The sequence below is a fragment of the Peromyscus californicus genome, unplaced genomic scaffold (genome assembly GCF_007827085.1).
Source record: "Peromyscus californicus insignis strain IS unplaced genomic scaffold, ASM782708v3 Scaffold_8__1_contigs__length_139910024, whole genome shotgun sequence".
In the NCBI taxonomy this organism is placed as follows: Eukaryota; Metazoa; Chordata; class Mammalia; order Rodentia; family Cricetidae; genus Peromyscus; species Peromyscus californicus.
Genome location: NW_026294606.1, coordinates 139119603 through 139147149, shown reverse-complemented (window position 1 = coordinate 139147149; position 27547 = coordinate 139119603). Strand labels below are relative to the sequence as shown.

Genomic DNA, 27547 nt, shown 5'->3' with positions numbered 1-27547 from the left:
TAACATAGCTATGAACCTGTGGGGTTGAGACTTGTTGCAACAATGGAATACTCAGATTAACATCCCTCCAATCTCAGAAACAAATCATAAACTAGCACATGTTTCTGAGAGAAATATTAGAAGATATTATTCTAATGAGTGGTCACCAGCCATTCATATTATACAAGAACAGGGCACAACAACGGATGATCTTCCAAAGACAGCAACAGCTCTACCTTTAAAATGGTTAACAGACAAGCCTGTATGGGTCCAGCAATGGCCTTTAACAACAGAGAAACTACAGGCTTTAAAAGAGTTGGAAGAAGAACAGTTAAATGCTCAGCATATTGAAGAATCAACCAGCCCTTGGAATTCTCCTGTATTTGTTATTAAAAAGAAATCTGGTAAATGGAGAATGGTAACAGACCTTAGAGCAATTAACAAAGTAATTCAGCCAATGGTCTCTCTACAATCTGGAATTCCTCTGCCTACTCTGTTACCAAAAGGATGGACTCTCATAGTTATTGATTTAAAAGACTGTTTCTTTTCAATACCCTTACAAGAAAAAGACAGAGAAAGATTTGCTTTCACAGTGCCTACTTATAATAATTCTCAACCGGTTAAAAGATTTCAATGGAGGGTCCTCCCACAGGGAATGTTGAATAGCCCAACTCTGTGTCAATATGTTGTACAACAGCCATTAGAAGTGATAGGTAAAAATTTTCCTAAATCTATAATTTATCATTATATGGATGATATTTTACTAGCTGACACAAATGCAGATACTTTAGAAAGAATGTTTGAAGAAGTAAAGAAAATTTTGCCTTGCTGGGGATTACAAATTGTTCCTGAAAAGATACAAAGAGGAGATACTATTAATTATTTAGGATATAAAACAGAGCGACAAAAAATTAGACCCCAAAAGGTACAAATTAGGAGAGATAGACTACAGACTCTTAATGACTTTCAAAGATTATTTGGAGATATTTCTCATCTACAAACTATTGTTGGGGTAAAAAATGATGAACTGAATAATTGTTTGAAACCTTAGAAGATGATAAGGACTTAAATAGTCCAAGAAAATTATCACCTGAAGTTGAGAAAGAATTGGCCTTGGTAGAAAAGAAAGTACATGAAGGGCATGTGGATCATATTGATCCAAAGCTGGATTGCATTTTGGTTATTTTACCTTCAAGGCATTCTCCTACAGGAATATTAATGCAGAGGGAAGATATTATATTGGAATGGATATTTTTACTAAATAATCCAAATAAAAAATTAAAAACTTATGTGGAAAAAATGTCTGACTTGATTTGGAAAGGAAAATTGAGACTTCATCAATTAGTAGGAATAGACCCAGCAGAAATTGTTGTACCTTTAACTAAGGAGGACATTGAAAAATTATGGACAGAAAGTGAACCTTGGCAAAGAGCTTGAAGTAAATTTTTGGGAGAAATTAACAGCAAATATCCCAAAAGCGATAGAATTGATCTTATAAAGAGAGCTGATTGGATCTTGCCTCGAATTGTACGGGAAAAACCCATATCTGGAGTTCGTACATTTTATACAGATGCCAACAAACAAGGAAAGGCAGGTTACAAATCAGAAAATTTAAGTAAAGTGGTTCAAAGTCCTTATAATTCAGTTCAAAAATCAGAATTGTATGCTATTCTGTTGGTATTAATGGATTTTTCAGAACCTCTCAACATAGTAACTGACTCTCAGTATGCTGAAAGAGTAGTATTACATATTGAGACTGCAGAATTTATCCCTGATGCTTCAGAATTAACTTCACTATTTATTCAACTACAAAATACAATCAGAAAAAGGAGTCATCCTTTTTATATAACTCACATTCGATCCTATACTGGTCTGCCACAAGCACTAGCACAAGGCAATGATGAAATTGATAAATTATTGATAGGAAATGTGCTGGAGGCCTCAGAATTTCATAAAGAACATCATGTCAATAGTAAAGGTTTAAAAAAGGATTTTTCCATAACCTGGCAACAAGCCAAAGAAATAGTAAAGAAATGTCCTACTTGTTCCTTCTACAATCAAATGCCATTACCAGCAGGATGTAACCCAAAGGGTACTCAGAGGAATGAAATCTGGCAGATGGACGTGTTTCACTTTGCAGATTTTGGAAAATTGAAATATGTACACCATACCATTGATACTTATTCAGGATTTCAATGGGCAACTGCTTTGAGTTCTGAAAAAGCTTATTCTGTAATCACTCATTTGCTAGAAGTTATGGCCACCATGGGTATACCTGCACAAATCAAAACTGATAATGCTCCATCATATGTCTCTATCAAAATGAAACAGTTTTTTGCTTATTACAATATAAAGCATATTACAGGTATACCACATAATCCTACAAGTCAAGCAGTTATAGAAAGATCAAGCAGAACTCTAAAGGATATGCTAAATAAACAGAAAGGGGTAACAATAACCCCCAGCAATAGACTACATAATGCTCTAATAACTTTAAATTTTCTCAATGCCAATAAGAAAGGAACAACAGCTGCAGAGAGACATTGGATAATAGAAAAAACTACAGAATTAAATCAGCCTATATACTTTAAGGATGTGCTGACCTCAGAATGGAAACCAGGATATGTGTTATGTTGGGGACGAGGTTTTGCTTTTGTTTCTACAGGAGAAGATAAGCTGTGGGTACCATCAAAATTGAAAAGGTTCTATTTGAACAAGAGAGACCTCTTAATTAGAGGAGGTGATAGTTCATCAACCAGCAGGAACATCCAATTTAAACTAACTTATACCAGTAACACATGCCTTTTCATTTAATCAGATAATAACTTGCCAAAAAGGAACCTCCCCAAAATTAGTCTTGGGGAAAGGTTTTTGTTTTTGTCTTTTAGGAGAATGAAGGTTAAGGAATCTGAAGAAAACTGGACAAATGAGACAACTGAAGAAAAAGGACAAATCATCTAAACCAGGAAACAGAGTGAAATGGCCTATTGGTATATCATCTATAAAATTTTGTAAGTCTTCCTAAATGTTTGTTTCTGCTCTTCTCTAAAGAAATCTAACACTATTGGTCTTCTAATAGTCCCAGTTCAATTAAAATTTAAAGCTGACTTTGGAGTTGGAGAATGGCTCTCTCCTTCTTTAAACTCAAGCATGTTGTTAAAAGGAAAATGCAAACTCCCTGTATCATGACAGAAGAAAAGAACCATCTTCTGCTATGGGACAGGAGAAAAGCCAAATTAATTAAGGGACTATTCTATTACTAATCTCAACTCTTTGATTCTATTCTAATTCTTTAAACTTTTCTTAAAGTATAAATTTTAGTTCAAAATTTACAAGATTAATATATATAGATATATATACATTTTAAACTTTGTTAAGATATGAATGGTCATATAGAGTACTAACTAATTCTAGAAAAAAGGCTTCAATTAGCTGCATATATATGTCTTTGTGTTCGAGTCTCTTATCAATTTTCTGCAGGAAATCATGGCCAGGCCTAACATCAACTGAAGTCTCCAGGAAGAAGATGGGGCCCCACAACAGCAACAATTCCACGAGGACAATAATAATATCACTAAACTGACAAACATCATCTACAGATCAGCTTTGAACTACAAGGTGCTCAGAGCAATTTTGAGATGACTAGCTGAGATGATCCAGTCTCAAAAACTATTTGAATAAGGACTTGAGATAAACCCTGAACTTTGGCATTATACACAGACTGGATAATGAAGGATATAGTTACCTTTCCTAGAATTTGACAATTAACCTAAAATTTTTCTTTCAGGATAAAGATAACTTCGCCCATACCCAGCAGGAAGCATTTTTAAGAATACGATGCCCACATTCCCAAAGAAGTGGTGTGGGGCGGGTGGTTTTTTGGTCTTTTTAATGGGTTTTGGGTCTGGGATAATTTTCATTGTTTAGGGGGGTTGGTTACAAGTTGTTGTCAAGGGTTAGGAAAAAGGCTAAGCAAAGGAGATTAGATTTAAGGTTCTTGTTTAAAAAAAAACAGAAAGAAAGAAAAGAAAAGAAGAAAAAGACAATTACTAGTTTTAAATACTTTACATTGGATTGGATTGTTTTATATTGTATACAAATTATATATATTGAAATTGATATTGTTAGAAAATGCTATATGCATATTTCTAATTGTATTTATACCCTTCATTTAACAATGGAATTTTCTGATCCTTGAATGTTATTATTACCAACTATTAGGATATGAAGAAATGAAAGTTAGTAGTTAGACATTACAATAGAACTTGTAGTCATATTAGATATGTTTTAAAAATTGAGCAGATATATTTTAGATAAACAGGTCATCTTCAAACCCTTCAGAGATCTACAGAATATGGCATTTAAAATGTTTTAATAACTTAGAAAATTTTTCTTTTTTGAGACATGTCGGCTCCTGGCAGTTCCAATCTACTTCAGAGAAAATATGGGCATTGAAGAAACTGCATATGGAGTTAACTTTCATTGTGGCAAAAGTTAGCCACTGGACAACAAAGTATCGTCGAATCAACAGGACAAAATGGACAGACAGGACATGAAACAAAGGACTACTGATTCTTGACAAAACAAGTGTGGTTATGGCTTTATCAAAAGGTATCTTCTGAAGCCAGGACAATATGGCACCATCACTGATGTGGCCTTCGCGATTCAGAAAAGGTACAGTGCCCTTTTCTTCGAAGGCAGCTGAACAGGCAGTGGGCCGATGGCTTCTGATGTGCAATGGAACAGCAGCTGAAACAGTTATTCTTGAAGAGTAACTAAGCTCAAGCCTCTCAATAGTAGACTGGCATTTGATAGAGGGATGTGGAGAAGAACGGGATGCTGTGATGAAGCCATATATACAGAGCCAAGAAGAATGGACAGCTGAATTAAAAAACCATCAACAATTTCCAGAATTTAAAATCCTGAATCATGACATGACACTAGTGGAATTCAGGTGTTTCTGGTACATGAACTGCTCTTACCCAATGTGAGGTTGAACTGTTGACCTTGTGTACATCCTACTTCACAAATGAGTCTGTCAGATACACTAAGCCTATAGGTTGAAGATGATGCCCCAACACTGAGGAGAAACCTCAGGTGACTGTCCAGGCAGCTGGCTGTTTTTGTCAACTCACAAATTTTTTGAAATTCCTTGCATGCACTTCCTGTTTTGATTTTTGTTAGCTAATATTATTTCCTTCTTGGGTCTCTGAGGGAGTTGAAGATTAGTTAGTTATAGTTGAAGGTTAGTTAATTATAGTTGAAGATTAATTAGGAAAGAAAGTGAATTAGATACATTTTGGACTTACCAATATAGGATAGATAATGAAATTATTTTCTCTGAATTTGTCAAATACAAATGGACTAGACATTTTTAGGTATTTATTAGTTGTATATATTGTATATAGTTATTGTACTTTTGTATATAGTTTTTCTTTTGTTAGTTATAACCTTTTTCTTTTTTTCATTTTATTAAAACAGAAAAGGGGAAATATGGTAGTATTTTATTTGTACTGAAATGTGATTTTAATTGTATGTTAATAAATAAAGTTGCCCAGGGGTCAGAGCTATTAGAGCCATAGCAAGAGCGTGGCGGTGGTGGCACACGCCTTTAATCCCAGCACTTGGTAGACAGAGCTAGGTAGATCTCTGTATGTTCAAGGATACAGTCAGCATTGGAGACACACGCCTTTAATCTCAATCCCAACCATAAGAAGACCTGGAAGTCTCTACAGACAGGCAGTGAAGAGGCAGTCATATGTTTGGGTTTACAACCAATGACAAGGCAGAACAGAAAGATTATATAAAGACAAACACACAGGAAGTAGCTCCCTTTTAGAGAGGTCTCTTGGCTTAAGAGGCTAGCTGCAGGGTAAGGCTCTTAGCTCTGATCTCTTGGCTTTCTTCTTTGCATTGGTTCTGTGTTTCTTATTTAATAAGACGGTTGGTTACATCTACAAAAAAGTACCAAAAAATTGGTACCAGGTGAGGGGTTGTAATGTATGCTTTTGAACATAAGCTAGAATAAACCCTTCCTTCCTTAAATTGCTGTATCTCATGTCTTTTGTTGCAACATGAAAAGTAATCAATACAAGGAAAAATGGACATGAATTCTACATCCAGTTCTGGCTCTTCCCAGAGCATTTCCTTCTTGAGTCTGGTAAATGATAAACCAGCCTGCCTCCATCTTAGGCTTAAAAGCAATTTTATAATAAAGACAAAATAGGTTCATTCCTGATTATGATTAGACTTTTGTTTCTCAAGGACTAGATTATGACCCATCTGTAACCTTAACTACGAATGGTTCTGTGCAGCCTATTCCAGGAAACAGCAACCATGCCTCTGTTTCAAAAGATTATTATGACCATCTACGGCTACCCTGCTATGACTACCTGTTGCTATAACTATGTTGTTTTGACCACTTTGCAACCACCTTGCAACTATGTCTTTGTTTCAGGTTGTTATGACTAACTTGGTATGCTTATGCTCTGCTACTATAACTTTGCCTATTTTGCCTGCCAAATTCCCCATTTGGAAACCACCTATCCCTGAGCTGTAAAAACCTTTTCTTCTTCTTCTTTTTTTTTTTTTTTTTTGGTTTTTCGAGACAGGGTTTCTCTGTGTAACTTTGCGCCTTTCCTGGAACTCACTCTGTAGTCCAGGCTGGCCTTGAACTCACAGAGATCCGCCTGCCTCTGCCTACCAAGTGCTGGGATTAAAGGCATGCACCACCACTGCCCGGCTAAAACCTTGTCTTCTTCTTGTCCAGTGCTGATCTCTCAAACCCTGCCTTTAGGGAGAGACAGCCTGTGTACACAAATAAAAAGGCTTGCTTTAATTAATTTGTCCGTGATGGTTTGGCTCAGTGGTCTTTCTCCTTGCATCTTTGGGATTAACAATAAGCACCATTTATGCACTCTCTCTAGCAATAAAAAGAGTCCCATCCATTTCATACAACCCATGTCTTCCACACCCAGTCAATGGTAAATCTACAGAGGCCATTCCACCTAGGAGTTCCAAGTTAGATCTCAGGAGATAAATCTATTGGCTTTCATATATCTTGGATCTGTAAAAAACTAAGAGTGAACCTTGGAAAGTCATATGGCTAAGTGTCAGCTTTAAAATCTTTAAAATGGGCTTGATTAATAATAGTTCTATGCATGTATGTATGCACGTATGTATCTATTTATCTGTCTATCTATCTACATCAACTAGAATTAAGTATATGAAGCAAATAAAACAGATAACATAAGAAGGTCAAGGACTTGGTTAATGATGGCTGTCATGATCATACCCAACCATCACTGATATCTCATGAATATTTACTTTTTCTCCATGACTATTGCCTCCTCCAACATATATTTCATTCTATAAATCCTATGTTCTCTCTAAAATGATGTCATAATCTGCTGTCAACTGTGTAATATGTTAAGATCTATGCTCCCATGTTGGGCTAACAGGGATTTTAAAGAGTTCACCTTATCCTCCACTTCATTTTCATGTCATTATAGTCCTTCTTCCAACTCTGGCTGTTTTCTGTTCCATATCCACATATGACCCTCTCCTGTTCTTTCTACACAATAAGCTCCAGAGTCATAAACTCAGGGCAGCCTTCTTCAGTCATCCTACCCAAAATAGCCCCATATCCTCCCACTATGTTCCATCCCAGGTCCCTGTTTGGTTCCATCCTCACAATAGTTAGCAGTGCTGATGTTTGTTCTCAAATGTAGCTATGTCTTCTATCTCTGGGATAATGTGAGCTGTCTGAGGCAAAGCTTTCATGTTTTCATAAGTAACTGTCCTTGTTTCCTTTCACTGCCTTAGTGTGGCTTGCAAAGTACAAGGCCTAATGTAGCTCAAGAAAAGCACTATGTGCTTTTGCAAGCTTGTGTTCCTGTTGGCAGCTTTTCCTGAACCATCAACTCTCGCCTGGAATCACTACCTTCTGTCTTCTGCTCCAAAGACAGTACAATGACTGAAGTAGCTTCTCATAATATAGGAACACCCTACATCCTACTGAATTAAGACTGGACTTTGGGAGCTCCATTTTGTTAATAATCTCCAGATTTTTTTCAAACTTGCTTACATAAAGAATTACCTTGTCTTGTTTAATGAAAGAATAAGTGAATCAACAAAGACCAAGATGACCCAAATTACATCACAGTTTGACAGAATTAACTGGAACTTAACTATTGAGAAGCATTTTGAAGGAAATGGAGGAGGGACTTCTACAACACTGGGTTATGTAACTAGTTTATGAAACTAGATTTTAGTTGCTATGCTTAGGCAATTAAAGGACAGGCTCCATAGTGGATCATGTGCTAATCACACAACACATGTCAAACTTCCTCTGCAACTGTAATACATATTACGTATGTCTTTTCTACCAAATAATTGAAACATATTTAAGACAAGGAATTAAAATCTTTTTATCTATCACAGCATGTAAGAATTGTTTTATTTTTCAAATATTTAACACCCCCACCAAACAAATAAACAACAACAAAAAACAAAACAAACAAAAAACAGCACAATCTTTGTCTACACTAAGGCTACATTCTAGGAATGTCATGGCCTGGTGTAGCTGGAAGTTTTTCTGTGTCCAGGCTAGCCGGTGGTTGGGACAAATCTCTCTTACCCATGTCCCATACCTGCTTGGTCCCAAATAAACACACAGAGGTTTATATTGTTTTCAAACTGTATGGCCTAATGGCTCAGGCTTCTTGCTAGCTAGCTCTTACATCTTAAATTAACCCATTTCTATAAATGTATACTTTGCCACGTGGTCTGTAGCTTACTGGTACTTTCACATCTCACTTTTCCTGGCAGTGACTAGCAGCGTCTCTCCTGCCTCTCCTTTCTCTTCCTGTCTATCCTCAATTTCCTGCCTAGCTAAAACCTGACTTGCCATTGGCCAAATGGCTTTATTTATCAACCAATCAGAGCAACACATATTCACAGCGCACAGAAAGGCATCCCACAGCAGCCTGGAACCTGAATCTTTTGCCCTTGAAGTAGTGACTACTTTCCCTTCCTCCTTCATTTTCTGTGTGCTGATTCTTTTAAGACTGGCCAGTTGAATAAGACTGTGAGGTAGTGAATAGTGAAGAAAGAGTGAACACCTGAGTTAGAATAAATACCAAGTGTACCTTTTGTAGATGTGCTTGCTCTTTAGAGCACTCTGTGGGTCAAAGGGATAAAATTTTGCCTTCTCCAGATATTTCAATTGGAGTGGTGTTCTAATTCTCTGTGACCCCCAAATTATTTCATATACAAGGAGGAGTAACTCTACTTCTATGGACAGAACTTGTATAGGATATGTGAAGTCCTTACTGGCTCAGGCCTCCATGTGCTAAAAATGACCAGTCTCAATAAATACTACTTCAGTCTTCATCTAGTTCCTGCAGTACATCCATTGGGCAAGGTAGCACAATGTTTTGGCCCCTTGCCTCTCAGGAATTCTTTCTTACTTTTCCTAAATAAACCTACATTTGTTCTGCTTAGCCTTTTCCTTGCTTACTATATTTCCTTATTCTTCTTAAGGCATAAGATAATAAACATTGGCTTGGGGTAACTTTGGTGACCACTGACTGATCTTCAGACATCCCAGCTCCACAGGGTAAGCTCCCTTATAGCCAAGAAAGGCTATGCTGTTCTCAAAAAACGACACATCACTTAGACTTGTCATCTAAAGCAGAAAGAAAGAAAGGGAAGAAAGGATAAACTAGACTTCACTGCATTGTCTGTCCCTGCTCACTACAACATGTAAGGTACAACAGGATGGTCACTTGCAGATGCAGAGGAAGGTTCCCTGCAGCCTGATCATGTTGGCACCTTCATCTCAAGCACCTCAAAGCCCAAGACTACATGTAATAATTCTGTTTTACTTAAGCCAAAAAAGGAAAAGAAAATAAATAGAACTTTTGTGCTTGGAAGGACATCAATAAAGTAAAAAACATTACTCAGAGTAGGAGAAAAATATCTGCAAGTGAGTAGCTGATGAGGGATTTGCTAGGATGATAAAGATCTTTTACAACTCCAAGACAAGTAAGCCAATTAAAAATCCCAGAGAGGCTCTGAATCGCCATTTCTCAAGACAGATTTACAAATGGTCAATAAGCACATGAAAAGACTCAATCTCATTAATCCCCAAGGAAATGCAAACTGTAAAATCACAATGAGATGGCTCTGCACATCCACTCACATGCTTAAAATAAAAAACATGACAATAGCTTGGCTATGGAGGACTCTGAGCCAATAACCATTACTGATGGAATTGTCAAAAGATGTAGGTTATTTGGGAGGCAAGGAGTTGGGAAATTTCTCAAAAACATAAAATAAAATGAAAATTAGTACAGAAATACTATTCCTGAGGTACTCAGCAATTTTCTCTCCTAGTTACATATGAAAAAGTGTTTTGTATATATATATCTACATATATATGTAGATATAATAAATATGAAAATACAGTTTGCCTATGTTCTAGAAAATAACTCTCCACTCAAGCAAGCAACCCTAATTAAACTCAGTGGGTAAAAAAAAAGAGAGAGACTGGAAAGTGATGAGTTGAGGTTTTGTTTTTGCTTTTCCAGACTCTTGGTGACCTGAACTCAGGGAGCTAGGGTAAAGAATAGGCCCTACCTAGGGTATGTGTAAGCATGCCCTTGTCTCCTTCCTTAAGACTTAAGCCAATCAATGAGGTCTAAAACCTGGCTAGGGTAGCTTGCCTATGAGGGTGGGTTCACCTTAAGATAATGCTATTTTCCTTCCCAGAATTTATGCCTTTGAGTGCAGTCCCTAAGATCTCCCATTAGGTTCAGTTTGGCTGGGACTACCTGCCTGTCTGAATCCTGATTCAGACTGGCAAATTTCTTTTTCTTTTTTTTTTTTTTTTCTGTCATTTTCTTTCAGGTGCTGACTAGCTAGTGCTGGTGCTAAGTGTGCTTTTAAACTCTCTAACTAATGCTTTGGACTTTCTTATGCTTTTTTCTAAAGCTCCACTCCTGCCACGGGGCTTCTTGAAGACATAAGGATCACCTCCAAGCCAGTTTATCTTAACCAGTTCCCTGCTTAATGTAGCTGCAAGATTTACAGCTTGCTTGCCCTGGAGTTTTCCTTTAAACTCTAATAAATTGTCCTCAAGCTTTCATTTGAGTTCATTGTTTGTCCTTGAGCTTCTGTTTATGCTGGTTCTTAGATTCTTTTATTAATGAGACTAAGAACACCAAGAGAGTGTTACAGAATATTGGTACACTGTGTGAAGATGTGCTGCTGTGACAGGTGAAATAAGAAGCTGAATCAATGGCCAATAACCAAGCAAGACAGATAGGCAGGATATTCGGGCACAGAGAGGAAGAGAAGATAATCTAGGCACACAGGAAAAGCCATTAAGATGTGAACAAGTCAGACACTCAGAATGGGAGAGAGGTAAAAGCCACATGGTAGAACATAGACTAATAAAAATACAAGTTAATTTACCTTATAAGAGGTAGTAGAACAATCCTAAGCTAATGGTCAAGCTTTCACAATTAATAAGTCTCTGTGTTATTTGTAAACTGGCAGCCCCAAAGAAAAATCTGACTACAAAGATGGGACTCCAATTTTCTATGTATCACATGATGGCTTTGCTGTGACTCCCTAAGATTTCTTTTCTTTTTCTTTTTTTCTTTTTGTTTTTGTTTTTTTGTTTTGTTTTGTTTTCGAGACAGGGTTTCTCTGTGTAGCTTTGCACCTTTCCTGGAACTCACTCTGTAGCCCAGGCTGGCCTTGAATTCACAGAGATCTACCTGCTTCTGCCTCCGGAGTGCTGGGATTAAAGGCGTGTGCCACCATCGCCCGGCCCCTAAGATTTCTAACACACTTTTCCCCCTGCATTTTTGCTTCTTTAATTGACAGAGAAAATGAACCCATGCTTGCACCCCTAGAAAGCATAACTAAGTTGCGTAAAGGTAGTCACTGGTCATTGAGGTCATGATAAGCCAGTGGATCCTGAGGTTTTTGTTTCTTGCCTATGAAGAATAAGGAAACATGGGGTGAACAGAAAATTTAAAAAAAAATTAAAAAAAGGACTAGATTTATTAAGGAAAAAATGAGGAGGAGATCTGAGGGAGAATAACTTCCTTTTGCCCCATCAAGTGACCTTTTATGAGTATTATAGTAGGAACTGGATGGAGACTTAGGAGATCTTTATATCAATGGATCATTTTTGAGTATATCATGTGCTGAGCCAGTAAGCTGCATACACCATCTTAACATGTCTCCTTAGACAAACCAAGGAAGTGATCATTCTTTACTCATTCAATTAGGGCAGTGGTCATGTATTCTGGTCTCTTAGGCCATTTCCAATTCTTTTAACTTATTTTGTAGGCTATTGATTTGGTCACTTTCAACTTTACTGGTTCATGAGCTACTGTAGAAATTGCCTTTACTTCCTTTGTGGTACTAACTCCTCTCTTAAAAATAGAAGGTAATTTTGTTGAGAAGGGGTTCAGCAAGAGGCAGGGACAGGGCAAAGAGGATAAATTGGCTGTGTATGATTAAAATACACATATATTAAAATAATCATATGTGAAATTGTCAAACAACAATAAATAAAAAGTAAACAGGTATATATACAAAAGCTTATACATAATTATTCTTAGTAGAGTCACTCCTAATAGCCAAGAAGTAGTAAATACCAAAATGGCCATCAACAAATGATAAACACAGAACAATACATTCATACAAAGGGACATTAGTACACAATAAAATGGAATCAAGTATTAGCACATGCTATATCATGGAAGAACCATGAAACTTCATTAGAAGGGAGAGAAGCCAGTGAGAAAGACTAAACATTACATGATACACATGGCAACAAAATGTCCAGACTAGGCAAATATACAGACAGAGAAGAGATTAATAACTGGTGATGTGAGTGACTACTAATAGATATGGGAACTTCCTTGGGGGGCAATGAAAAGGGCATAATATTCAAAAGTGGTGATGGCTAAATAATGGTAAATTTATTGGCAATACTGAATGTTTCCCTTTCAAAGTACAGTTACATTATAGGAATATTCTCACACAAATAGTTTGCTGTCTGAAAATGGAAGGCTAGTCTACTCTCTGAGTGTGTGAGTGGGTTAGCCTATATGCTCAGATGTTCTAGATCCTTCACTGCACTGGAAACACTGGCCTGAATAACACTTAGCTCACGAAATGGGAGACCGTGCACATGTCCAGGCTGGGGTGTGACCAGGGGGTATGTCCAGTTCTGAAGATCACAGGAAACAGCCTGATGATGCTCATGGTTAATGAAGATCTATAGCTCAAGATTAAGTAATAAAGGAAATGATTTTATCTTCTACACAGGTAGCTTCTGAGTTTCATTTTACCTTTGGCTTCTAATTCAGGAAGGTAAGAATGGATTTTAATGATAGAGCCTTGCAAATACCACAACCTGCCAGGGGCTGTGAGCTTCTGCTTTCTCTTTTGTTTTAAGGAAATGGAGCACCATTTGGCTAGATGTAAGAACACATTTACAGCAAAGGAAATTTTGCAAAGTGAAGTCAATAAAAACTCACTCACAAGGGATAATCTTCTCAATATACAATTTAAGGCTATTTAGTTTTATAATGGTATCATATCTAAGCTAGGTTTTTTTTTTGCACCAGTCACTAGTTAGTTATATGTATGTATGTGTATATATATATAATGTGTGTGTGTGTGTGTGTGTGTGTGTGTGTGTGTGTGTGTGTGTGTGTGTGTGTTTGGAAAAGCATAGGCTTAGAAATGGGAAAAGGCCTCTTCCTAGACAGGTGGTTTGGTCCATATCCTAAAACCCAGTAGCCTCATTTGAGTACCAGTATTGCCATAGAGGCAAGGAAATGTTCCATCTCCAGACAATCCTGCAGACTACACTTTTAATTAGCAACACTTCCATTGCCTGTTTCCTAAACTGCTCCTGTATTCAAGGTTAGGATTTAATAAATAAAGCAGAACAGAAAGCAAAAATAATTAAAACCATTGCTTCTCTCTGGGCTCTCCTTATCTTGTCAGGAAAGTGTCAAAGCTCCCACAAGGCAATGCAAGGATTGCTTTCACTAAAGGACATTGGAGCTGAGATAATCTTTACTTATTAAGTTTACAACACAACATCAATTTTAGGCAAAGAAAAGAGCCAGTGATGGCACTGGCCGTCCTTGGTGAATAGTTGGCACTTACAACTATTTCAGAGAATCTCAGTAACAGGGATCTGGGGTCATAGCATCCTTGAATTGGAGGATGCAAAATGGCCTCCATAAAATGGAAAAATTCAAGGGTAACTTAATAAAGCTCTTTATCAGATAAAAGAGAAGAGAACAACTTTCTAGTAGAATCAAAAGGCCACATCACACAGAGCGAAGACTAGAACTGATGAACTAAAATCTAATTGACATTGAATGAGCCATTTAACCTAAATTTCTCTAGAGTTACGGTGATGGAAGTACCTATTGAGTAGGGATGGAATTCACATGCAAGATCCCACGTCAAGTTTAACATCTGAGGAAAAAAAAATATTTCCCCTGGTTTCTCTACAGACTCCTATATGTTCAAAGGCATCATGTGTCCATACTGTCTTAAATTTTATTAGGAACATGGATGCTCAGGCTTTTAAATCTTTTGTGTATGCAACATTCAGCACCTCACAAGTACAAATCTTAGGGGGAGGAAGATGATAATGGCATTGGAACAATGATATCAGTATCTACATCTCCACCAAAAATGATGATGAAAACTAAAAGTAATGATAACGACATTAAAAGTAGGAAACTCCTTGTTGTCTGTGGAGAGTAAAGACTCAGAAGCCAAGGGACTGAGCTTAAATTTAGCTCTGTCTACCTCCTGAACATGTGATCTTGAGCAATGACTTAGCCATCTTGGTCCTCAGTTGTATTGTCTGTGAAATAGGGGTTAGCAACAGTACATTTCTTCAGCAGGCACAGAACTGGGCACTTTAGTATCTTGACAACATTTAGGACAGAATTTGGTGTAGGGTAAGAGTGACAGCAGCATTTGTTGAAAAGGAAAACAGCAATATATCTCTGCATGTTCTAAACAGGGCACTATGGCTAGGTAGGGGTTGTTGGGAAGAGTAGAGCCAATGTTCAAATATGTATGGTGATTGCCTGGATCTGCAGTTCCCACAAATCTAAAGCAAAAGCAGAGCCAAAACCCATGCTGGCTTCCTTGCCTTGGGAAATCCTATGTTCCCTTTCCCACCCTAGTTGCTACTTTTAGAATGACTATAAGCAAGATTTCAAGAAGAGTTTGGTTATGTTGTGGGATATTGGTACATTGTGTGAAAACATATTGTTGAAATTGGTGTAATAAAATTGAATGGCCAATAGCTAGCAAGAGGTTAGGCCAGACTTCCGGTAACAGAGAAGACTCTAGGAAGAAGGGCAAAGTCACCAGCCAGCCAGGAAGAGGAGACAGGAGGTACAAGATGGAAGAGAGGGAGTACAATGTGGCAGAACACAGATTTTTAAAAAAGGGGTTAATTTAAGTTATAAGAACTAGTTAAGAACAAACCTAAGCCAGGTGGTGGTAGCGCACGCCTTTAATCCCAGCACTCAGGAGGCAGAGGCAGGTGGATCTCTGTGAGTTTGAGGTTAGCGTGGGCTACAGAGTGAGTTCCAGGAAAGGCGCAAAGCTAAAAAAAAAAAACACCACCACCAACAACAAACCTAAGCTAAGGCCGAGCTTTGAAAACTGATAATAAATCTCTGTGTCATTATTTATGAGCTAGCAGCCCAAAGAAAAATCCAACTGCATGGTTATACAGACAGATATTATATTTAAGAATGAATGTATACACATATATATGAAAAAAGAGGTCATCAATTTCAAAGAGAGAAAGTATATGGAAGAGTTTAGAGGGAAGAAAGGAAAATTATATTATAATCTCAAAAATAAAAGAATAAAAGCATTTAAGTTATCCTTTTAAGACACGAAACCTTCAGTAGCCATGTGGGGTAAAGGTCTTTGACAGATATTCTGAAATTTCTTTCCAGAGGTTGGAGAATATTCAGTTCCACACTGTTCATGTCAGTCTTTTACTATCCTGTGAAATATAGCATGTCCACTGTCACCAAACATATTGTAGAAGTAAAATTGATTTGACATAACAAAGGAGGCCTTAAATGAAAACCTGTTGAAAATCTTGTCTGGGAAATAAACTTAATTACTATAATTAACAGTGAAAGCCAAAAGAAGCATTCTGAACCACTATTATTCTATTATTATTAACATTAGGAAGGTACTTCATTTGTCAACATATTTTATAATCATGTCTTAGTTAATACCCATAACAGACTTGGGAGCCATAAAGCTATTTATAGCTGGATTTTCTCAGCTTAATGTCTTTCAAACATCCTTTTGCTTTAATGTCCAAATCACTATCAGCCATAAATCAATTTACAATCATTCTTATTTGTATCACTTCAAGGTGAGGGAGGGACTCCAGAGGTCACCCAGTCCAGAAGAGCCAAGTAATCATTGCCATGGTTCAGTCTTTATCTTCATTACAACACTAGTAACAAGCAATCTTCTTGGATGTGCACATCTCCATAGAAGGATGATATGCCTTCCACAGTTGCTACTAAAACTGTTATTTTAAATTGAACATCTTTGTGCTACACAGACTGTTGGAATAAAAAGTTTACTCTCAATAAGACTCTTACAATTTCAACAACTACCAGTTTATGTGATTTGTAACTAAGGCAACAGTAAGGAAACTTTTGCTCAAAAACAATACCAGAGATTGAAAATTTTATCATGATTACAACATAGAAAAAAAATAATATCTTTAATCATACAAACAGCCTTTCCTGAAAAAACGGGCCTTTGGACTCGATCAGGGAGGGGCTCTCCATTGTCCTGGAGATAAGGAATAATGACGTCATGGCTGGAAATCTCTCATTTGACTCATGCTGTGTTCATAGCACCTGGCTGCAGGCAGCAATGAGGGTGTGGAAACCACAAGTGTCAGAAACTGCACAGTGAATATGGTCATGTAGAAAAGGCACTTGGCTTCACATGAGAAGACTCAGCCAATTTCTACCTGACATTCCTATGACCTCTTACCTTATACAACAGAAATCATAGATTTAAAGGGGCAGGAGGGGCAGGAAGAGTTGCCAGCCCCTGTTGCTAACTGATACTGTTATATTTTGCTTTGTTACTCACATTCTTCACCCTGTCCTTGATGCTAGAAGGTAAGAAATGTGATCTTTTGTCAACAGGCCAGCTGACTCCAGCTACATAATTGGACCAGCAAAAAAGACATGCCACAGAGCTCACTAATGAATAAACATTGTTACAAACAAAGTCAGACTGGGAGTGACCTGATCCACAGCAAAAGTTAACAAAGCAACAAAGGGTTAAAGGAACTTGCTGAAGGCCTCTTGGTACAACAGTGGCATGAATGTAAATGTGAACTGAATCTAGTGAATCTTAGGTCACTGATTAAAAATATGTATCTTCAGGTTACTTACTAAAGGACTCCCCCATGAGCATTTACTAAATGAACACTTACTGGTTAGCAGTTTTATAAATACATGAGATACAGAGAAAATAAGTCATGGTTTATTTCTCCAAAAGGCCTGTATTCTGCTACAGAAGGAACATGAATGAATACATAGAGATCAACATAATAAGTATGATAATAAAAAAAAAAGGTAAGCAGGGTATAATGGGCTATAGACTAGGAGCTTAAACATGCACTGAGAGTTGCAAGCAGGCTTCCTGTCATAGGTAGCACCTTTGTGAAATCCTGTAAGTTAAGAAGGTAATCGATAGTTTGGGATTAGGGAAGGAGTAGGTTGACAGAGTAGCAGGACATATGATGGAAAGAGGAGGGAGCTACAAACAGGCCAGGGCAGCAAGGCATGATATCATCACAGAGACAGGTAAGAAAACACTATGAAGAATACATTGGCCCCTGATGAGTAAGAAAAGATGGATATGAAGAACAGAAATCTTAGAACCAGGAAGGGTATATGCAGGTTAGCGACCAGTAGGCCCGAGCTAGATGGAGAGGAGAGAACCTGAAATATCTCCAAGAGGGAGAGCTGCAAGGTGCTGCAGAGAGAAGGGTTGGTTGGGAGACTGAGATAGCAGGTGGGATAAATGATGTATAGTCTTGCAGTGTTGGTGGGTCTGAGTGGTGAATTCCAGTGACTATACTGTGCTCTCTACTCAGCTGAACTGAGAACTTCTTCTCAACAGTGTTCCTTCTGCTGAGAATGTTCAGGATCCTAACTCAATCATTTCATATGTGTTTGCCTATATTATTGGTTGCAATTATAGATGAACTTTATCCAAATCCATGAAGAGAAGTCAGAGCAGGGTCAAGGAGGGTATTAACTGGAACTACAGACTCAATTCTGTATGTTACCTTATTAAGTATGTCTGGGCAATGAACCTGAATATTGAAGGGAAGGAAGAAAGGTCCATGAGAAAGCAGAAGCATAGAGAAGAGATGACACCTAAGAGGTATCTCCACTTCCCAGTGGAAGAGAACCAAACTTCTACCTGGTCTCATGGAGATCTACAAGGTCTACTGGACAGCATCTTTAGCCTAACATAAAGAATGATTTCTGACAGTCAAAGCACCCAGAAAAGGGGCAACTCAATCTGGGGTATTATTTTATAATATCCAATGTGCCATAGCAAACTAAAACAGATTGGCTAGCTGGAAACAGAAATTCATTTCGCCGCAGTGCTAGGAGATAGAAGTCTAAAATATGTGAGGTCAAATTCCTTGGCTAGGTATTGTCTTCCTTCTGAATGTATCTGTCCTAATCTTATATTTTTAACACTAGCCATATTGGATTAGGGTCCACCACAGTGTACCTACTTTAACTTAATCTTCTCTTTTTAAAAGTTTATCTACGGTCTTATTTCAAAGTACCAAGGGTTAGGGCTTTAAATAGGAATTTTAGGTGGGATGTAGTGCAAATCACAACATAATCTGCCAACAGGAATATAGAAAAAGAGCTGGAGATTGTAGGGTAGCACAAACTGAAGCATCTAACTGGGGATGTCCTTGAAGGCTCCTGTAGTTCTGAAGCTACAAATCTAAGCATGGCTGGGCAACACCAAACCCCTGGTATTAAGCTTTCTTAATGTAATATCCTTCATATTTTGGACAAAAATTAATTTTCATGGCAGTCTGAATGATAGGTGAAAAAGCACACTCTTTATCTAACCTTCTTCAGGGCAACATGCAGGTGGTCAGGGACATACAAAGAAGCCAGGAGAGTACAGCAAAGACTGTTCTTACCTGTGAAAGAGGACTGACTTGACCAGGGTAACAACATCCCTGCTGGCATTGTATCCGGCACAGACAATGGCCACGTGGATGGTCTGAGAGAAAAGGAACAGAGAATGAACTATTATACAGACAGAAGAAAGTCTTCTTGTCTTGTAGGCCCACAGGAGAGAAAAATCATCCTGATTTCTTGTTGGGATCAGAGAAAACAAAAGGCACTGCCTGCAGTCATGGAGAATAACTTGAGACAGTTTTATTAAAGTCTTTTTAATTGGTTTATGGAGCTATCATCATTTGGAGGCCATTAAGAGTCTTTTCAATTACATTTTAGAGATGGTTGCAATGGTTATTGGCTCAAATAGGTAAACAGTGAGTCTCCTGCCCCCAAGCCAGGAGACAATGGCAACTGGCAAAAGAGAAGAAATGTACCCCAATGGACCAATAAGTCAGAGCTTTCAGACTGACAAGTTATGGTTCAGAGTGTAAACTTTTCTTCTGAAATGGATTAGAGTACTAAAGTCAACCTGAGAGCAGGCCAAAGGGACCAGTGAGCAGCTCGGGGTCCCATGGGGGATACCATCTAGGAATTAAAGGGCAGAACGGAGATGGGCATTATCAACCATCTCATTTAAGCTGTCAAAGTATTAACCACAAACATGAACTCTGACTCTGCCTTTAACCCCAGGTGGCTCTGGGAAAGCTGAAGAGCCAGACAATAACTACAACACAGGGCATGAATATCAGTTATGTTTGGTGGCTATGCTAAAATACCTGACTAAAGCAACTTCCATAAGGAAGACAAACTAGACCATAGCAAGAATGAAACCAAGTGGGGCAAACAACAAAGGCTGAAGTTCCTTCTCCAACAACTAGGACTCATGATGACACTACTTAGGTACAATATGTTTGGGATGCCACATCCTTCCAGTAGAGTTCCTTGTGGCAACTGTAGCTTCCCCTTTCAACTACCTCTATACCATACCTGCAGCTTTTCTTGGGGGTATATTTCTGGTTGGTGGCATTGCCTAATATCCTAGGATCTGTACCACAAAATAGTTTGAACTTCACAGATTCATACCCAGCCCTCTTGGACACTCCATATAAAAATCTAACTCAGCAACAAATTACCCCAAATAAGTGGCTTTCTGGAGCCTTTATTCAAGCCCTCATGTCTCATTTTTGAATTTTGCAGGTACAGTAGTGCTCTATAATTGAATTACAAGTGACAAAAATATCTCTTCATACTCAAAGCTGTCAGTAAGGCTGGCATATTCAGGTTGGCTCTTCCTTAAGGTTAACAAGTTTTGTTGTTTTTTAAATTAATTTTAAATGGGGTGGGGGTAAGAGAGAAGGGGAGGGTAGAGAGGAAGAAATGGGAGGAGGAAGGAAAGGGGGGACATCAAGACTGTAGGAGCTCAATAGAACTAGTCACATTATATCCAAACTCAAGAGCACAGAGCAATGTATTAATATATGCATACTAGTTCTCTTGCCCTCTCTATACTCATACTGCCCAGAATGACAAGTGAAGGAAATGGTGTCTGCCAACAGTGGCAACACCTTCTTACACCAACCACAACAACCAATATTCTTCCTCACAGACATAAAGAGGCCTCTGTCAGATGATTCTAGATTGTGTGAAATTAAATATTAAAATCAACCATCACAATGGACCCATTCTGACAGATCATGGTATCACATCACAGCTCCTGACTTCCCACTATCCTGGGCAGCTCCTTCTTGATGTTCTTCTTCTACCCTTCTCACTCCATTGGATGCTTTGTGCAATGACTTCTGGCTAACAGGAATTCTTCACACCACATTTAATATTACCATGGGAAGCACACCCATCAGACACAAACGATAAACTATATTCATCAGCCTCAATCCATTCCCATAATATCTCTGATCCCAATTACCTTTACGCACACTGACTACTCCCACCACCCCCAGTGCTAGAAACAGGATTCAGCTTCATCAGAACATCACTGTCTAGGAAAATCTATTGTCATGTGGTTACCACATCTACTGGATTCATTTTTATTTATTTTTTTGTGTCTTTCACATCAAGCATGTGGATCACATTCATTTCCCCATCCCTTCGTATCCACCCCTGCCCTTGCAACCTCCCACTCAAAATAAAATAAAATAGAAAAAAAAAAGGAGTAGAAAAAAGAAAAAAAAATCTTGTCATGGAAGCTGTAGTATGACACAGTGAGTTATGCAGTAAACTCTTATTTATATCATCTTTACTTGCAAATGTTCATTGCAAAGAGTCCCTGGTCTGGTTCTAGGCCTCTGTTTTATGCTATGCAAGGTGAACTCTCCAGCACTGCCCTAGCTAGGTCATCCTTTGCAGCAATGAGCAACGGGTAGTGCCTGTCCTCCTCCTTTCAAGCACTCAGGGTTGGCTCTTCCACATCTTCACCATCAGGGCCAGTTCTACTGTATTACCCAGGTGAGGTACAGACTTGCTCTCCACAGTGCTGCAGCTGGTGAGGGAGAGGGGCAGTTCTCCAGCTCTTATGACCTCAGGGCCAATTCTCCCACCAGCCTCAGGCTTTGGAGGGTGGGGGTGGGCAACATATCTATCTCTCGCCCAGGCCACCATATGGTAGATGAGGTGTGGAGCCAGATCTCTCATGCTCACATTCTGGGGCCTGGGGCTCACCTGCAACCTCCATCAACAGGGTCAACTCCACTGTGCTGCCCAGATGAGTTACAGGGCCTCTTTCACAGTGTTGCAGCTGGTAAAGGGGAAGGTCAGCTCTCTTGCCAGCTGGAGGCAGCAGGGATGAGTGGGGGACTGTAGCTAATTTCTGCTGCAGAGGTCCTAGTTTCCAAACACTATAACATGACCTTCCCAGCAGCACCACACCTAGCCTCCATTGTTCCTCATCTAAACAGCCCTCTCATTTTATCCCCAGCCTCTTCCTATACATCATCCCTACCAAAGACACAAATCCCTGATCCCAGGTACCTGATATAAGCCTCATGCTCTGTTCTTGTACCTAAGGGCCAAGAAAGATGAAGGGGAAGAAAAGACACTAATAGCAAGCACAATGAGAGGTGGCATCAATCAAGAAATGACTACATCCCGGGCCTTGTGCTTCATATCACATGCTTTACCACACTTAAACCTCACAGCTGTGTGAGTCAAGTACAGTATTTCATTTTTGTATCACAGATAGGAAACTCAAGCTTGGAGAATATTATGGTTTGAAGGGAACTGACTCTGTAGGGGACCCCCAAAAAAGCTTGACCACACAGCTGCCATGACAGGATTAGAGGCACAGATACAGCTTCTGGCAGGTAACTTCTGGACCCAGGAAAAGCCATAAGAGGACTCCACTCAGTGGGGCCTGCATCTAAGAGGAAATGCCTGACATTCCAAACATTCTCTATATCCCTAGACAAATGTCAGCCAATCAGAGTCCTGAACCCTGGAAATCCCCTCACCTCAACCTCTGCTATAATAAAACCCCCACCTTACCTGTACTCAGGGCTCTCTGCTCTCACCATTGCTTTGGACAGACAGAGACCAAGCCCTAGAGCTTGAAGATGATAAACGCTCTTTGCTTTTACATACGGGATTCAGTCTCCATGGTGGTCTTTTGGGGGTCCCTTCAATATGGGCATAAAAATTCCTCCCATCCTGCACCAGGATCCTATGTTTGGGTAGTTGATCCCATGCTGGTGGCACTGTTTCAGAAGGCTGTGTAAGCTTTAGAAAGTGGAGTTCAAGTGGAGTCCAAATGGAGGAAGTAGAAGGGAGGAAGGCTGACTTAAGGTTCATGGGCCAGCTCTGTTTCTGGCCTGGGTTCTCTGCTTTCTGGATGCCTATAAGGTGAAAGGAAATGCCTCCTATTCCCATTGCCCCAGCCATGAGCCGCTCTCACAGACATGTGTCCCTTAGCACAGGGGACTATATCCTCTAAAGCCCTGAGATAAAGTAAGGCTTTCTTCTCTCAAATGGCTTTTATTACATATTTTGTCGCAGTGTCAAGAAAAGTAACAAATACATGAAGTTAGGATTTTAACAGAGCTTCTGAAAACATACAGCAGGATCTTCACATGCTCTGTCAGAAGGCAGTGTCCTCTACATGGAGCACCTGACCCAATCCCAAGATTCAATAGCTATGAGACACAACCATTTGGAGTAGAAATGTAACTGACATCTTGTAGATAGAGCTAGGGATGCAGACAAACTATTCTAAAGTATACAAGAAACCCCCCACCCTGCTTGTCAAGTAAGAATTGTTCTGACTCTAGAGTAAACCATACTTTTGTTAAGGGGCTGGGGAGTTAGCTCAGTGGATAAATCACTTGCCAGGAAATGGGAAGACCAGAATTTGTATCCTCAGAATCTATGTATATTCCCAGCAGGGGAGGCCATTTCCTGGAATCCTAGCCCTAGGAAGGTGGAGACCTGGAATGCCCCCAAGCAAGCTGCTAGATAGCTAGTTTAGCTGAATCCTCAAGTTCTGGGTTCAGTGAGATACCCTGCCGTAGTAAATAATATGGATACAGAATCAGGAAGATCCTGGACACCCATCTCCTGTCTTTATATACATTCACACTCATTGCTAAGGGACAGCTGACTTCATTTTTCTTTTTAGTTAAACAATGTCAGATTTTGAGTATGTTCTTAGCCGGAGGTCAACATTTTTTGACTGGTTCTTCCTCAATAATGTTGTGAATTACACATTGTAACTTGTTTCCATTGTTTTGAGAATTGACTGTGCATAAAATGTTTGGTGGTATGTTAACTGTTTCACCATAACCTTATAACATGTACCTGTCCCATGATCATAAAAATAACTTCAAAATTCCACTTTTAATCACTTACTTGATTGCTATAAAGAGGTTCCTATACTTTGGTTGATTGCTATTTTCAGTCTCCTGTAGCTCGAGTTTTCCTGCCTGGCCCACAGTCAGGACAAATCTCTCTCACCTGCCAGTCCCACAGCCGCTCAAACCTGACCAAGTAAACATAGAGACTTATATTGGTTACAAACTGTATGGCCGTGGCAGGCTTCTTGCTAACCGTTCTTATAGCTTAAATTAATCCATTTCCATTAATCTATACCTTGCCACATGGCTCATGGCTGACCGGCATCTTCACATGCTGTTTCTCATCGTGGCGGCTGGCAGTGTCTCTCTGACTTAGCCTTCCACTTCCCAACTTTATTCTCCTCCCTGTCCCCCCTACACTTCCTGCCTAGCCACTGGTCAATCAGTGATTTATTTATTGACCAATCAGAGCAACACATTTGCCATACAGAACATCCCACAGCAGTCTCCTACTATGGGAGACTGAAAATATGGCCCAGTTGTTAACAAATTTTTGCCTTGCAATATCTTGGTTTAAGTTCCTGGTTTTCGACACCACAACAACATGTGTGTGTGTGTGTACAACAACACCACTACAACATGTGTCCAGTGTGTGTACACCACACACACTAATAGATACTTTTATGTCAACTTGACACAAGCTAGAATCCCTGGAAGAGGGCACCTCAATTAAGAAAATGTCACCATCAGATTGATCTGTGAGCAAACCTTGAGTCATTTTTTTGATTAATGATTGATATCAGGAAACTCATTGGGTGTGGTGCCGTCCCTAGGCCTGTGGTCTTGGACAGCATAATAAAACAAGCTGAGTAAGCCATGGATAATAAGCTAGTAAGCAGGACTCCTCCATAGCTTCTGCTTTATTTCTGCCTCCAGCTTCTTGTCCAGCTTGGGTTCCAGCCCTGGCTGTTTCAGTGATGGACTGTGATGTAAAACTGTAAGACAAAGTAAACCCTTTCCTCCCCAAGGTGTTTTCAGTCATGGTATTTTATCACAATAGAAACATACACACAAACACACAGATTTTTTTTTTCATTAAAAGAAAAGGTACTTGTTAGGATTCTGCCACTCCAGCTATACGACTGCACATGTGCAGTTCAGTAGCTAAGCAAGAGGTCTTACATCTTACGTCATCATTGCACTGCATGATTGCACAAATGTGTGCATCATGGCAATCAGTGTATGCATGGCGTAGCTCCCTAAGCCCACCTGCACATGTGCAGGGGAATCCTTAAAAAGCCAGACACAGACTCCTCCCTTCTCTTCTGCTCTTTCCTCCCCCAACCCCTCTCTCTCTCCTGCACCTGTCTCTGCCCCAGGCCTGGCCACGCTCTCTTCTGTCCCCCAACTCTTCCTCCTAATAAAGCTCTGATACTGAGTTTTATTGTGCCTCTGACCTTTCCTCAGAAGGTAACAGGACCGGTAAAAGCACCGCATTTAAAACCAACAGTACTTCTCTGCTAAAAAATTACATCTTAAGAAGAAAAGTGTGTGTGTGTGTGTGTGTGTGTGTGTGTGTGTGTGTGTGTGTGTGTAGGGGTGGGGGTGGATGTGGATGTGTTCAGGTCCTTCCAGATCTTTCAGGTACCCTGTCTGAGTCATTTATGCATTTCTTAATTTCTGTACTTGTAAAATGAAGGCATCATCACTTCACTTATCTCTAGATAATATCTTGCCCAGAAGATTCAAATGAAAGATGACAGTGTGGATGTGATAACCATCAATTTAATCATGAAAAGAATGAATGGGAAAATGCTTGCATGTGGGGACACAAATCCCAGAAGAGGATGTAGAAAACACTAGAATTGGGTTCTTCTGAATCCCAAATATTTAAACATGTGTCCTCTGAGATCTCAAACTTTGTCGTGGATTCAAGGTTCAGAGACCTTTCTAAATGGACCCAATAAATAAAAGCGAAGCACATACACTCTCAAATATTTTACATAATTTTCCAAACCCTTCAGTTTTAGCCACTATACCTCCCACTATGAATAAATTCATCATCTGGAGCCAGAGGAACAGAGAGCAGTTACCTAAGAAAGGAGAAAATCAGCATAAGATATGTTCTGCATCATCCACATTTTTTTTAGCCCCAGAGGGAACAAAGGACTCAGGGGCTTCAGCAGATAGAGAGAGGAGGCAACAGGAAGCAGGGTTACTGGCATCATAAATAGGTTTTGATGCTGAGAATCCCAGGTTTCAAAATTTCTCAGTGTGGTGGATTAAACACCCCCTTAATGACTGAGAGCAACCAATATCAAAGACTGCGCCTGGATATCAGGTTCTGTAGCCACAGACCCTCACTCTAAACCTTCTTCTGTGTTTGTGTGGCTACTGGTGTTTTAAGATTTTTCTTTGGCACTAAGTCTGGTTGGAGGGTAGGGTAGTGTTTCTGTTTGCCCCTCCGCACTCACTTACCACCCAGTCTCAATTTGTTCTGTGCCCTCAGGACCTGACCTTCCTAGACCAAATGAACCCAGTTTCTTTTCCTTATACTCTGGTTAAGTGCGCACAATAAGACACACCAGTTGGATCTGAGAGTTCAGCTTCAACCAGCTCCTGTCAGGACTAGTATCCCCACTTTGGCTCTGGGTGGGATCCCTTCCTTTGTGTGCTGCTACTACAGCACCCACTTCACAGTTTCCCTAATTCAACCTGCTGCTTTGGTTCTCCATAAGCTCTTGCCACTCTTTAGTCTACCACCTAGTATACCTGTCATCATCTAACATCATAGGTGATCCTTCCTGGGCATTGCATTAGTACTGGGACTGGAAATTATGACATAGTTTTTGGTGTATATAGACATCTGCTATTCTCCAAGTGTAGGACGCTAAAGGAATAAAAGTGAGGAATGTTAGTATCGTTTATAAACATTAGGAAGGTTCTTTCTAAGGAAATCTTCTACCTCCAACTTTTATCCAAAACACACTGCTTAGCACATTTTCAATCTCTGCAACCTATACCTACAGGTAGGGTAGGTATATCAGAGCTGTGAATGGAGATTCATTCTTGACAACTAGGGAACAAAGAGGTGACCGTTGATCTAGAATCTGTAAGATGGATTGAGAGCTGGAAAGCTTTGACCTTTCCTGATATGCCAGGACTGTGATGGGCTCATTGCATATAAAAGAAAAAGAAAGATAGACCAGGTTGGTCAGGGGGCTCTGATGGCAGCAACCACAGTGTCTGCATTCCAGGCATGCAGCACACCCAAAGGCCAAGTATGCAGGGAGATATCTAGAGGGAGAAGGACTGCAATGGCCAAATCAAAGCCATGTAACCTGTGACATACATTACCTATGACACCCAGGGCTAACTGGTATTTGTGGCAGAGCGTGTGAGTCTTCATGAAACCTAAAGGAGAAGTTTCTCTGGGCTTTGTCTATAAAGGAAAAAGTGGAGGCATTTTTCTCATAG

At 39.4% G+C, this 27547-nt stretch overlaps 1 protein-coding gene across 3 annotated transcripts in view; it reads right to left on the bottom strand.

Moving 5' to 3' along the window:
* Large1 (LARGE xylosyl- and glucuronyltransferase 1) overlaps positions 1–27547 on the bottom strand; it is a 569590-nt gene that overhangs the window by 278849 nt on the left and 263194 nt on the right. For all 3 annotated transcript variants that reach the window (XM_052728941.1, XM_052728940.1, XM_052728939.1), the window contains one exon: positions 19289–19371. In XM_052728941.1, the coding sequence (XP_052584901.1) occupies positions 19289–19371 (83 nt within the window). The remainder of the gene's footprint in view (positions 1–19288; positions 19372–27547) is intronic.